The sequence below is a fragment of the Sphaeramia orbicularis genome, chromosome 11 (assembly GCF_902148855.1).
Source record: "Sphaeramia orbicularis chromosome 11, fSphaOr1.1, whole genome shotgun sequence".
NCBI lineage: Eukaryota > Metazoa > Chordata > Actinopteri > Kurtiformes > Apogonidae > Sphaeramia > Sphaeramia orbicularis.
Genome location: NC_043967.1, coordinates 14017165 through 14030220, shown reverse-complemented (window position 1 = coordinate 14030220; position 13056 = coordinate 14017165). Strand labels below are relative to the sequence as shown.

General features: G+C 37.8%; 1 protein-coding gene across 2 annotated transcripts in view; it reads right to left on the bottom strand.

Moving 5' to 3' along the window:
* vps50 (VPS50 subunit of EARP/GARPII complex) overlaps positions 1 to 13056 on the bottom strand; it is a 303387-nt gene that overhangs the window by 208660 nt on the left and 81671 nt on the right. For both annotated transcript variants that reach the window (XM_030147934.1, XM_030147933.1), the window contains exons 7-9: positions 10466 to 10583; positions 8860 to 8895; positions 8394 to 8476 (exon numbers count right to left, since the gene is read on the bottom strand). In XM_030147934.1, coding sequence (XP_030003794.1) covers positions 8394 to 8476; positions 8860 to 8895; positions 10466 to 10583 — 237 coding nt within the window. The remainder of the gene's footprint in view (positions 1 to 8393; positions 8477 to 8859; positions 8896 to 10465; positions 10584 to 13056) is intronic.

Below are 13056 nucleotides of genomic sequence, written 5' to 3'. Positions count from 1 at the left end.
CTCAAAATATTGTAAATTTTGCTTCCCCACGCTGTATATGAAACTGATTACAGATACATGGCAACACTACTGACTTCAATCCAGGAGGTGGGGTTCGAATCCCAGCAGAAGCATACACAATAATATCATTTAGCTCATAGTTTAATATCAATATTTTTTTATGCCATGAGATCTACCTGTAGTACCTTTGCGATCTACCAGTCGATTGCGATCGCCGTACTGGAGACCCCTGTCTGAAGGTTTTGATGTAATTTCTAATTGTCTATTTAGCGAATGTTACTGATCATAAGTACATTTTGGCTCCGCACATCAACTTCGCAATACTTGATCATTTTCCCTTTGAGTGCATTCTAAATACGAGTTTAAATCAAAATAAACAAGATAAGCACATAATATAGAGTTAGGCAAAGTCCTACCCCTTTGGATTGCATTACAGTCAATAATGAGTCATTTTTTGATCCCTTTTAAATTATACTATCATTTACACATATTGGGGTTCATACACATTGTTCAAGGTCAAATTCGAGCACTTTAAAGGGTCATTTTCAAATTTTTCCAGCACAGCACCAGGGTAAAATACATATCTACAGGAATACATGTACTCATGATTTTTTGTAAAAATTTTTATCACAATGATGTACATTGTATTATGCTATAAACATCTAAAATTATGTTTCATTGTGGCAAAAAGTTTAAAAATTAAAGAACACAAAGTTTTATCCAAAAAAAGAGAAGCCACTTGGCGTTCTTCAGGCACACTTGCACTGAGCCAAAGATTAAGATAAAAAATGTACTTGGAGTCGACCTGAGAACTCCTGGTAATTTTCTTTTTTCGACATCAAAATGTATCACCTCTCTGTAAGTAGTTTTGGCTTGTCATCTAACCTGGCAGAGTTAATATTAAAAATAAATAAATCACAAAACAGAGTTAAAATTGCAACACTTTCAAGCACTTAAACTAAAATTCATGCACTTTCCAGACCTGGAAAATGCAACACTGAAATTCAAGTATTTTCAAGGCTTTCAAACACCCGTAAGAATCCTGACATATGTTTGTTAGTTCAAAAGATGGTTTTACTGTCAATAAAGTTGTGGTTTGTTGTAAAACTGTCAAACTATCAGACTGTAAAACTACACACCTGTCAGAGTGGTGATGCCGTTGTAACTGTCTCTCTAAATCCCTGAAGTCCCTGAAGATGTCTCTGCAGCTTCAACATGATCAGACTGTAGTCATTGTCACTTCTTTTAAGTATTTATCACTCTTGAAACGTGTTAAAATGTGCTGACATCCTGGTCATTTTGGGGTTTGTGATGTGCATCAAATGTGACAAGAAATGCAGTCCACTGAGCTGTTTCACACAAAACTAGATGTTTCTTTAGTATAACAAAAAAAAATGACCAAAAATGTGACTTTCTTGGCTGAGAAAACTATCTTTTTAATTGAAGAAACATATGTATAAATTGTGGCAGATTTCAGACAACATCAAAAATTATTTATCCCATGCCAGTGACCAACATTCATGCTTTTTCCGAAGGTAGGTCCCATGGGGTACAATCGAAAAGGGCGGGACTTCTGCTCTCTAGGACGTATACAGGTAAAGTTTCCTTCTAACACATCTATTACAACTGAGTAGTAAAGTTTTGGAAACGTGTAACCAATCTAAACCTTTTGGTAGAGCAGTATCTGACAACTTCCATTAATTTTAATCTTAACCCTGTTATTATCCTTGGAGTCAATTTGACCCTATTCACTGTTTATCATTCAAAAAAATAATAGTTGACCTTTTTTTGCTTCACATTTCATTTCCTAATTTGATGGGGTCAACTAATTAAGCATAAAATTATCATAATGGTATTTTTTAACATGTTGCATGCATTGATGTTCCTCTGGAGTCAATTTGAGCTCAACCTGTTTTATCTACAATGTGTCTGTCTGTGTGTGACCGAACATCCCCACACCTACAGGTGCAGAGTTGATACTTTTGAGTTGATATATAATGGGGAGGTGGGGAAAACAACTATTCCCCCAAGAACTTTGAAACTTACAAATGCAGAATGAACTAGAAATGCACTCGGAGAGCGCAGACCTCCACCAAGGTGAGCAGTGACCCCCCCCCATGTTTGTTTGTCTGTCTGTCTGCTCTCTTTTCAAGAAAAGCACTAGGAAAGCGCAGACCTCCGCCAAGGCAGATCAGCGGGCCCCTGTGGTCCCCCCACCCCCAATCACCACCAAAATTTTATCATTTGTTCCTTGTGCCAGTATCAACATGTCCTGAAATTTTCATCCAAATCCGTCCATAACTTTTTGAGTTATCTTGCACATGGACAGACAGACAAACCAACGCCACAAAAACATAACCTCCTTGGCAGAGGTAATGAACTTGTAAAGTTAGCAACACTCACATAAGTAGCCTATCCAAGCTAACACAAACCTTTCCCCCCAGAATTTAAGTTTTCAAAGTAATAAATGCAGTCCTCTCAGTGGTCAACCCCACTACCCAAAAGTATAACACACAACAGTACATACAGTAGTGACACAACAGTTGTGTGTGGTTTCTTTTCAGATTTACCATGCTTACTGCTGTTTCTCCCATTGAATAACATGAAAGCGCTTAGTTAGTTTGGAACAACTCAGGCTTATGTGAACCACGTGATCACCGGAGTGGCGACGTCAAAGTGTGTCATAACTTTCTTTATAGGGCTCTGGTGTGGGCACGTGGGAAACAACTTGACTTGTGAACTCCTGCCAAAATGAGGAAGCCAATGTAGGCTTGGAGTTGATCACATCCAAGTCTTACCAACTACACATGCTTCTCCTCTTAAATGATCATCTCAAGTACAATATTTTCAATTGATGGTTCTATGAAAAGCTCGAATAATGACTTTATGTCTTCAACATGGCTGACTGTGTGTCTGGTGGGACACACTCTTCGCAGATTGTCTACCTTGTTGTTGAAATGAGTAGAGGGACCATAATTTTCCATTTTTGGTGCTAACGTGACATTCAGGAGAGGGAAACACTATTCTCATGAGAACTTTTTTTCTTTTAGGGTTCATACTCTTGTGATCATAAATGTTGTCATTAAATTTAAGATCTGTATGAAAACTTTTCAAGCTACATTAGTTTTAATTTAAAAGTGTGGCCTGATGGTAGCACTAAAGAACATGTCAACTCTCTAACTAACCCCTTTCATTATCAAGAGGCTATGTATGTATTCAACCAGTAAACAAAGCGCCTGACACAAAAATGAGGATCAACAATTTTATGTAAATCATTTTCTGGAGGCAAATATCCCTGGGGTCAGACTGACCCCAAGGGTAAAATGTGTTAGTGATATTTGAGGATAATAAGAGTGTTAAATAACTTCAAAATGGTGAACTTGGTGAAGAATAATGATCCTAATGATGCCTGTTTATCATGCTAAGCCAATGCATAAAAATATAACATAATGTGCCGAAGGAGTAAAAACAAAGCTACACACTTCACAGTTCTTATGGTCTGTGACAAGTTGCCTTTACATCTGCTTTAATGTGAAGTTTTAATTGGTTCTTTACAAAATGTGGAAATGCAGAAAATCTAGCACCACAATACATATGCAAATTGTTTTGTTTTTTTTGTACATATGCAAATCTTGTATTTGTTTCTGCTTTATGAGTGTATGTTTATAGAGTATATTTACTTCCATTTCCTGTAGATTTGTACATATGCAAATCTTGTTGGGGGTTCTTCTGTTGCATTAGTGTATTCTATTTATATTATTTATTGCTTTTATCTCTTCACACTTACTTTCTTTTTTTTTTTTTGCTTTTTTGCTAGTGTTTTTCAAGAGTGTTTTTGTACGCAACTGAGCTATTGTGACCAAGTAATTTCCCCTGTGGCTAAATAAAGTTTGTTTAAGACTACATTCATTCAGACAGCAGGTCTTAATGCACAATTCTGATTTTTTTGTGAAATCCGATTTTTTTGTGTGCTCATTCATATTACAAATTAAATGTGACTTCTATCAGTTCTCAGTATGAACTGAATGCAACCCAGAAGCGACCCGCATGTGCAAAAAGGTCCTGACGTAATACGTGACCACGCAGCATGCACTGTGTTTACGGATATAAATATGGAGGCATCTCATATCGGTGTGTGTGTGGCACTGATAAAGTTCATCTACAACTGAAGTCAGCACCATTACAGTCAAATAATTTTAAGTAGAAGATTAAAAAAGAGCAGAGCCAGGTTTTTTGCTCTGGCCTTTTGTGGTGCAGTGGCTGCTACGTCTGTACAACAGAGTATTTGGATGCAGAGTCGGAGTCAGGAGTGGTGGGATAGTGATGTTAGCGGCTTCACTCACACAGACTTCATAATTTTTGAATGACAAGAAAAACGTTTAAATATATCTGTGACAGCCTCTCAGTAACACTGTCACGACAAGACACTCATCTCCAGCGACCTATATCTGTTCACAAGCGTGTTGCAGTCGGGCTGTACTGGCATTTCAATGACGTAAAGGTCGGACAAATGTGACCTGGCCGTTCACACTGACGTTGCATTGCAAAATATCCAAAATGTATCGGATTTAGAACCACATATAAAAGTGGCCTGGGTTGGATAGGAAAAAAATCGGATTTGTGCCATTCAGACGGTCTTTAAAAGGACAAATAGTGGCAAAAAGTCAGATTTGGGCCACATTTGGCTGCAGTCTGAACGTAGCCTAAGTCAACACAACTCAAACAGGAGATGAACATTATCAGAGATGCTCATTTTCCTTTGGTAAATTACTGATACTTTTGGTTGGAAAGCCCACTAGTATCTGCCTGAACCAGACATTACGTTTCAAAATCTAAACGCCGTGCATCCTCACATAAAGCAGAAGACACCAGCTTCCAAACACTCCAACAACCTCTTCTAGTCTCTATGGTGAGAGGAGTGGAAAACGACAATGACATGCATCCTCAATCAGTCTTCAATCGATAGGTAAAGAGGAGCACGGAGGTGCCCATTTACTGCCACAAATTGCACACAATTACCCAGGAAATCACAAGAACCAAATAGACTGCCCCTCCGGTATTACAAGAGGCCTCTTTCCCAGTGTTCTTAGAAGAACCCTCGAACACTCAAGCCCATATAGATGCTTTTGCACAACAGTCTTTAATACACCCTTGTGCTTTATAGGCGATACCTTAGAACACTCTAAATGGGGATTTGATTGAGTGCTATTAAAACTAATACTTAAGAGTCTATTTGTGTTTATCACGTTGGAGTTTTTCTGCCTCATAACGACATGTTTATCTTTCTAATCCTTTGCGTGGCAGAGAAAGAAAATGCTGTCTGTCTTAGTTTTTCTACTGTAATTGAGTACCTTTGAATTAACAGCTACTTTTTTTTTTTTCCATCAAGGTTTACTCACTGGTATTTTAGCAAGATTTAACAACAAACTAGTCCCCACCCCAGTAAAGCTCCAACAGAGGACAAACATTCTTGTATACAAAAAAAAGAATCACATTCAGTTGTTGGACATAAAGAATAAGAAAAAAAAAAGAAAAAGGAAAGGGATCATAATAATAACAAGCAAACTGATGGATACGATTAAATTAAAATAACAAACAGAAAACAAACAACAGATAAACAAGTGGTGCCAGGCACAACAAACCCCACCCCTCGCATGTATTGTATCTTATTTTGGCATTGATCCAGCTGATGTCATCATGTCTATGTGTGTGCTGATGTAGTGATGTCCTGATCTGGATTTTTTTGCTTCTGATTCGATCTGATTTTTTTAGGATTAGTGTTGCCAATACCGATCTGATACTGACTTTTTACAATAAAATTTTGACTTAAGTTTGGAGTCATTATTTATGGGTTATTATGCTATTATTTTACTTGAGATCACAGTTGGGCTGAATGTGGAACTTGAGCTAAAACAAGTATGACAACATTGACTATTAATAACTTTAGTATATTTTTTGCACTTTCCAAATTCATACTGTGGGACAAATTAGAGTCATTTGCAGCCGGTTTTGGCCCACGGGCCATATGTTTGCCATAGCTGTAGCGCATCTATGGACAGGTCCATCCGGGTATTGTATGGGGGTGCATTCTGCGCTGTACGTTAGTGATGCGCACATCAGCGGGTTACTTGCAGGTCGGGTTGGGGCGGGTCAAAAGAATGTCAGTTTATTTGTGGGTCGGGTCAAATCATTCCACAAAAGCCCCACGGGTTGAAAAAAAACCTGACTCGCACATCATGTTAAAGTGAAAGTGAAACCTATAGACCACAGGTGTCAAACATGTGGCCCGGGGGCCAAATCCGGCCCACCAAAGGGTCCAATCCGGCCCGCAGGATGAATTTGTGAAATGCAAAAATTACACTTTAGATATTAACAATCAAAGGTGTCAAAATCATTTTAATTCAGGTTCCACATACAGACACATACAGTCCGATTAGATTTCAAGTGGGTCAGGCCAGTAAAATTTTATCATAATAACCTATAAATAATGGCAACCCCAAATTTTCTCTTTGTTTTGTTTGGTGTAAAAAATAAAATTACACGAAAATGTTTAAATTACCCAGCTTTACTTCTATTAAAAAAAAATGTGAATAACCTGAACAAATATGAATGAATAGAAATGTCTTAAGTAAAGTTAATGCAATTTTACCAATATTCTACCTGTTACTAAATGTTTTGAGCGATTGTAATGCACATGTAAAGGATAATCCCCCCCCCAGTCTCTCTATATCTCTATCGCTCTCTCTTTTCTCCTCCTTTACTCTCTCTCTCTCTCTTTAACCCCAACTGGTCAAGGCAGACAGCCATCCTTCAGGAGTCTGGGTCTGCTCGAGGTTTCTGCCCGTTAAAGGGAAGTTTTTCCTCGCCACTGTCACCAATCACAAGTGTTTGCCCCTGAAGGATTCTGTTGGGTCTCTGTAAACTTAATTTGATTCTGATTTGAATTGATAAAGCACTTTGTGACTCTGTCTGTGAAAAGTGCTCTATAAATAAAATTTACTTTACTTACTTACTTTATAAACTGATAAACCGAGGCAGAATATTGTTAAAATTGCACTTGCTTTGTTCATGTTATTCAGATTTTTGAGGAAACTTTATAGATGTAAACCTGATCATAATAGATTTTTACTTTTTTCACTGTTATTATCTTACTGGTTCAGCCCACTTGAGATCAAATTGGGCTGAATGTGGCCCCTGAACTAAAATGAGTTTGACACCCCTGCAATAGACATTTTACTAATTCCTCTATGCCTCCCGCTGTTGTGCAGCTAATCTTCCCTTCCCGTACCTTCAAAAACTTTAATTTGAGGGAGCATGACGTGTGTTTACCCCCGCCCCAGAACCGGGTCTGGATCGGCCCAATCTCATGACTAAATCCAATCTGATCCGATCTTCTAAAAAATGCCAGATCGGCAGCCGATACTGATCTGTAGATTGGATCGGGACATCCCTATGCTGATGTCAGCATATCAATTGCTTCTATATACGTATGTGCCAAGTTTGAAGTAAACTAAAACAAAATTGATGTTTTTATAGACATTTGAAATGTCACCCAATATCAGTAAATGGGGAAAAAAAGATTTTAAAAATTCATTAAAAATTTGAACTTTGACCTACTGTTCCCAAAATGTAATCACATCTGTTCTGGGTCACTGGCAATCTATAAACCCAATCTGGTAAGAATTCAACCAATAGTTTTGCTGCTAGAGTGTTAATAAACAAACAAACAAACTGAACCAAAAACAGTACCCCTTGCCTCCCCTTCATGGGACAGGGTAAGTCAAAAGTAAGTCATATTGGTCATGAAAGGTTATGTGAGGTCATGCTAGCCTATCTTGCAGCCTGTTTTCTATATAGTCAATAAACAGCTGCCAGACAGCAAAAAATTCAGTGCACAGCCCCTTGTAGAATACTTTAGATTTCGAGTTTTCTGTGATATATAACATCAGTAACCTGCAATTTAAAGGTTGGAGGAAATTTCTCTTTCCATTTCCGAAAGACAATTTGACGCAATAACCAGAGATCTAAAGGCAATTACATTCTTTTCTCTCCCCGTCCAACAGCTACTTTACAATCAAGACACGTAATAAGAAAGTTGGCAGCTGTGTGCGAACATATGAGAACATACAAGCTCCAAACATGTGGAACCAGAACACTTAACTCACTCAAAAAGACTTTTAGACGCAGAGCTAAAACCAGTTTGACAGACTAACACTAGATTAACATAAACTTCATCCATCTAATCACAACAGGAGTGTAAGGAGTTTCACAATGTTTTCCATTAAAAATCATAGCAAATCATACATCATCAATGAGGATCGGACTACTTTCCACTCCAGACGTAGACGTCAAGTCCACGCATACTCCCAAAAATCTGTCTTTTCATACTCTACCTGATGCAGCTGTAGTGTTTAAATGTGCTGGCAGCCTTTTGACATTCCAGACAGAGCTGGATTGCACCTGGATAGTCTTCCTCCTGGAAAAAAAGAAAGAGAGAAGTGAGGTCATTTAACAGCAGGAAGGAGGAGGAGGAGGATTTTAGAAATGCGATCCGTAAAGGAAAAGGAAAAATCCACGCAGGGCTTAAGTGGGGAATCGTATTGGATTGTTGCAGATTCCATTTTTTTTATCTGATACAGTATAAAGACAACCATCCTTCTTCAGGATGTACTCGTCAGATGCTTTCCATGTGAACTGAGCTGACCTTTATCACAGATGTGCATTTGTCAGAACATCTAATGTGTGTGGGGGTTTGACTTTCAATGAAGAAGACCTTTGAAGTCAATTAGAAAAATACGTCCCTGTGTGTGTGTGTGTGTGTGTGTGTGTGTGTGTGTTTTCAGCTTTTTTTTACAATACCTCAAGCATCTCGCTGAGCCTTACGTCTGTCCTTTGCTGCAAACAGAAAATCAAGAAGAAATGGATATGAATGCAACAATAAAACTATAACACACACCCTAACTAATGCATTAATTGATTAATAGGTCAACAGCAGTAATATGTGGACCAGATTGGAAGTTATCATTGTTGAGGACAGCAATTTAAAGGCTTCTACACATTAGGGCCATGACAGAGAAATACCTTTTTATCAATTTTATATCATTTTATTTATTTTTATCAATTTATCATCATTTCATACTAAATGTTGTGGATAAAAGTTCATCGGGTCCTTGACTGTTATTGTCACAACTGTTTGACACCAAGTTACACCGGTCTACGAGAAAAATGCTTCCACAACTAAAGTAGTGAAATGTTCCCAAATTAGAATTACTGGTAAAGAACTAGTTAATTTCAAAACACAGCGTTATTGGTTAAAAGTGTTAAATCACCGAGCTGCACTTTATGTCATACATGCATGTGCACTCTATTTGCTCTGAAGCTAGAGATTGTCTTTTTAATGGGTGAATGTCTTTATGTGTCTGTTTTCAGACACCTTTACTGTTTTACTTTTATATCAATGTTTACCTTACTGCACTGGGACCTGAATATATGTTTGGTTATTTCGTAAGTAAGTAAAGTTTATTTATAAAGCGCTTTTCACAGATAAAAATCACAAAGTACTGCACTTTTTGTGATTACTCACCTGAATCTCTTGCCTCACGGTGAACAATTTCAAAGTATACTCCACCATAAACAAACCATTTGTTTACAAACAGAGCCGGTGGGTAACTCAGGCATCTTCGGAATTTTGTCGTGACATGCATTGTGGGAAGCCGAGGTTCGCGCAGCCGTCTGGCAGCGGCAGCACAACCATATGGTATCATATGGCTGCGACAAACACGACGTGGAAACAGCTGGAGCTCCGTTTCCCGCAATGTACATCGCAACTAAATTCCGAAGATGCCCGAGTTACCCACAAATGGTAAACAAATAGTTTGTTTATGGTGGAGTACACTTGGAAATTGTTCACTGTGAGGCAAGAGACTCAGGTGAGGGATCACAGAAAGACTTACAGATTCATGATACTTAGGCTATGACTCAGGTTTTACAGATCTGATGAAAAATTGGTGACGAAAGTCTCCCGCAGCTTTGACTGAGATATGAAATGTACAAAATGTGACAATAATTGTCCATTGAATATGGAGCAACAATCCAGATGTGTTATTTCTGTTAGTTTAACTCAACTGTTTTTATACAGATGAATGAAGGCAATTATCGCAATTATGTCAAATAGTCACAATATGGTAATTATAACATAATTCTTATGACAGGCTCACTCTGGAGGGGATCCCAATAAGGAGTAACACTGACAAGACGACTAAAAGGCTTTCATTAATAATGGGGCAGGATTTCTGTTGTAAGAATGAAAACAGTTTGTAATAGAGTTGGACTGGATCTTGAGTTTGTGTCTGTCACAACGTGTCTCTGTGGTTCTTGTGACTTCAGGTTGTACTCCACATTCACTGAAGTCAAATGTGCATTTTGAAGCTGACTGTGTTGGTGTTTTCTTGTGTGTAAACCTTACCAGGGTCTTGATGGTCCTCAGTGATTTGAGCAGGCCTGTCAGCAGCTGCCGTCTCCTCTGATTAGCCAACAGACCCAGGCTGGCCTCGGTGAATCCCTCTTTTGCAACACTGAGTTGCCTTCAGACAGAAATCCAAGCGTACAGGGAGAGAAAAAAAAACATCAATACAGATTTACAAAACTAATTTCAACTGACATTAAAATGAGCAGTGCACCAGCGATAAGTAGTCTATAACCGCAGATGAATATAAATTCTCCAGTAAAAGTGAAAAACGTACAGGCACTGAAATGCACTGATAAGATCTTTGAAGGTCATTTCTAGCAGCTGCATCTTATTATTACAACGTGAAGAGGATTAAACTATGCAAACTTCGAATAAAAAAGAATATAAAGAAATGTAAAGGAATTATACCACAATGTGTTATTGTGTTTTCAGTGTCCACAACAGAACTTAAAACACTGATACCTTTGTGTGCAGTCCAGACTCCCTTTACTGTCTGTTTCGTTTTTTGTCTAATTATACATTTACCTCCACCAAGTGTAAGAGCGGAGGTTATGTTTTCATCAGGGTTTGTCCGTTTGTCTGTCCCTCTGCTAGCAAGATAACTGAAAAAGTTTTTCAGGAAATTTTCAGGAAATGATACTGGCACAAGGAACAAATTTAGGTGGTGATCGGGGGGGGGGGGTTTGTTTGTCTGTTAGCAAGATCAAGATAACTCAAAAAGTTAAGGACAGATTTTGATGACATTTTCAGCAAATGTTGGCACATTACTGGCACAAGTAACAAATTATTCAATTTTGGTGGTGATCGGGGGGACTGATCTGCCTTGGCTGAGGTCTGCGCACTCCGAGGCTTTTCTAGTTTACTAATATTTCTATTGAAAATGACTTTCTTTCCATAGAATTGCATGCATTGGGTTCATTTAGACTCATATGTTGGATCTAATTTCTCAGGTAAACACTTCAATATGTTTTAAGTAAATCTGGCACATTTACCAAGCCTATAAGCTCATAACAGTGGATCTAATTTACATGTGTGTGTGTTGTGCTAACATAAAAAAGAAGAAAAATATGTTTTCAGAAATGTCATCACAAATCTTTAATTCTATTCATGTTATTTTTTTTTATTACACAATCTAATGTGTATTCTGTATATTTGAGCAATCAGGAACCAGTAAGGACCAACAGAGACCAGATGAGTTATGAGACTAAGTTCTGGTCTATGATTGACCACAAAGACGTGGAGGTTCATGTCAAGGAGGTGGAGGACAAAACGGTGGACCCGATTGTCAAACAGAAACCGAAGGCTAAGCTAGTAGTGCTGGCTCGCGGAAAGAGTTTCTGGAAAATAAGACCACGCATGCTCACAATCACTGGAATTCTGAAGAAAACAAAATTTAAGAAGGTCGAGATATCTCAAAAAGAGACCACCAGAGATCTAAATCTCCAGGTTTTAGTTCATGATTCACTGTTGAAAAATGTCTTCCACTAACATTCTTTGGTGACTCATCCTTTTTTCCCCCTTTTATTATGTGTAAAATTAAATTGCTTAATTAAAATTCAGATAAACTCTCTTTAGTCTCTAAAGAAAACTAAATAATTTAGCTCACATAAAATAAAGTAATTAGTGCATATTTACAGATTCAGCTCAGTGTTGAGTTTATAAGCAACAGACTATGGTGATTAAATGGAATTAATACAAAACATGCGTTGCTATAGGAAAAGTCATTTGGCAGTCAATATAAAAAAAAGGCCACTGAGGCAGATTTATTACATGTCTTATGTCACCATTTCCCTTATTTCACTGGACCTGTGGCACATGTCCATCAGGAGGATAGGACTCACTGCTTATACTAAATACACTGTTGCCCATCAAATTGGAATAAAACATTGTTACCTCTTTTCCCTTTGTTGAAGATTTTTAACAGACAGATCCCTCCAGACCCAATAACAATAATGTTCGGTGTGGAACCAACAGGAGTGGACCTTAGTACTAAACAGAGTGTTGTTTTGAAGTTTGTGACACTACTGGCCAGACGCCTTATTCTGTTAAACTGGAAGAACAAAAATCCTCCAACTCATCAGGCTCTGTTGAAAGACATTATGCAACACTTACATTTGGAGAAAATCTAATTTTATCTACAAGACAATGTAAAGTCACTTTTTTCAATTTGGAGGCCTTTTGTAGATTACTTTAATATTAAGTAAGTAGGCAGACCCCCCCCTTCTTTTTGTGTGTGTGTGTGTATGTGAGTGCAAGTGTAGTCTTCTTGTTATGACATGACATAGATACTATTAATGAGTTTTTTTTATATCGTCATTGTTCTAATTTCAATAAAAAGAGTTAAAAAAAACAAAACAAAAAAAACATTGTTCCCTCTTCTCATGAAATGATTGTGACCATGTGATTTATTCCTGATACTTTAAGTGTAACTGGGACTCTGTTAGGGTGACCAGGTGCTTACGAACCACATGTGGGACAAGGAATGTGTTTGTGTGGGACAATGTGGGACACGTAACCGTAATGCTGAAACAAAGTCTAGATTTTTAAACAATGTGCATCTTATTGTAGAGCTTATAAATATGAATAAC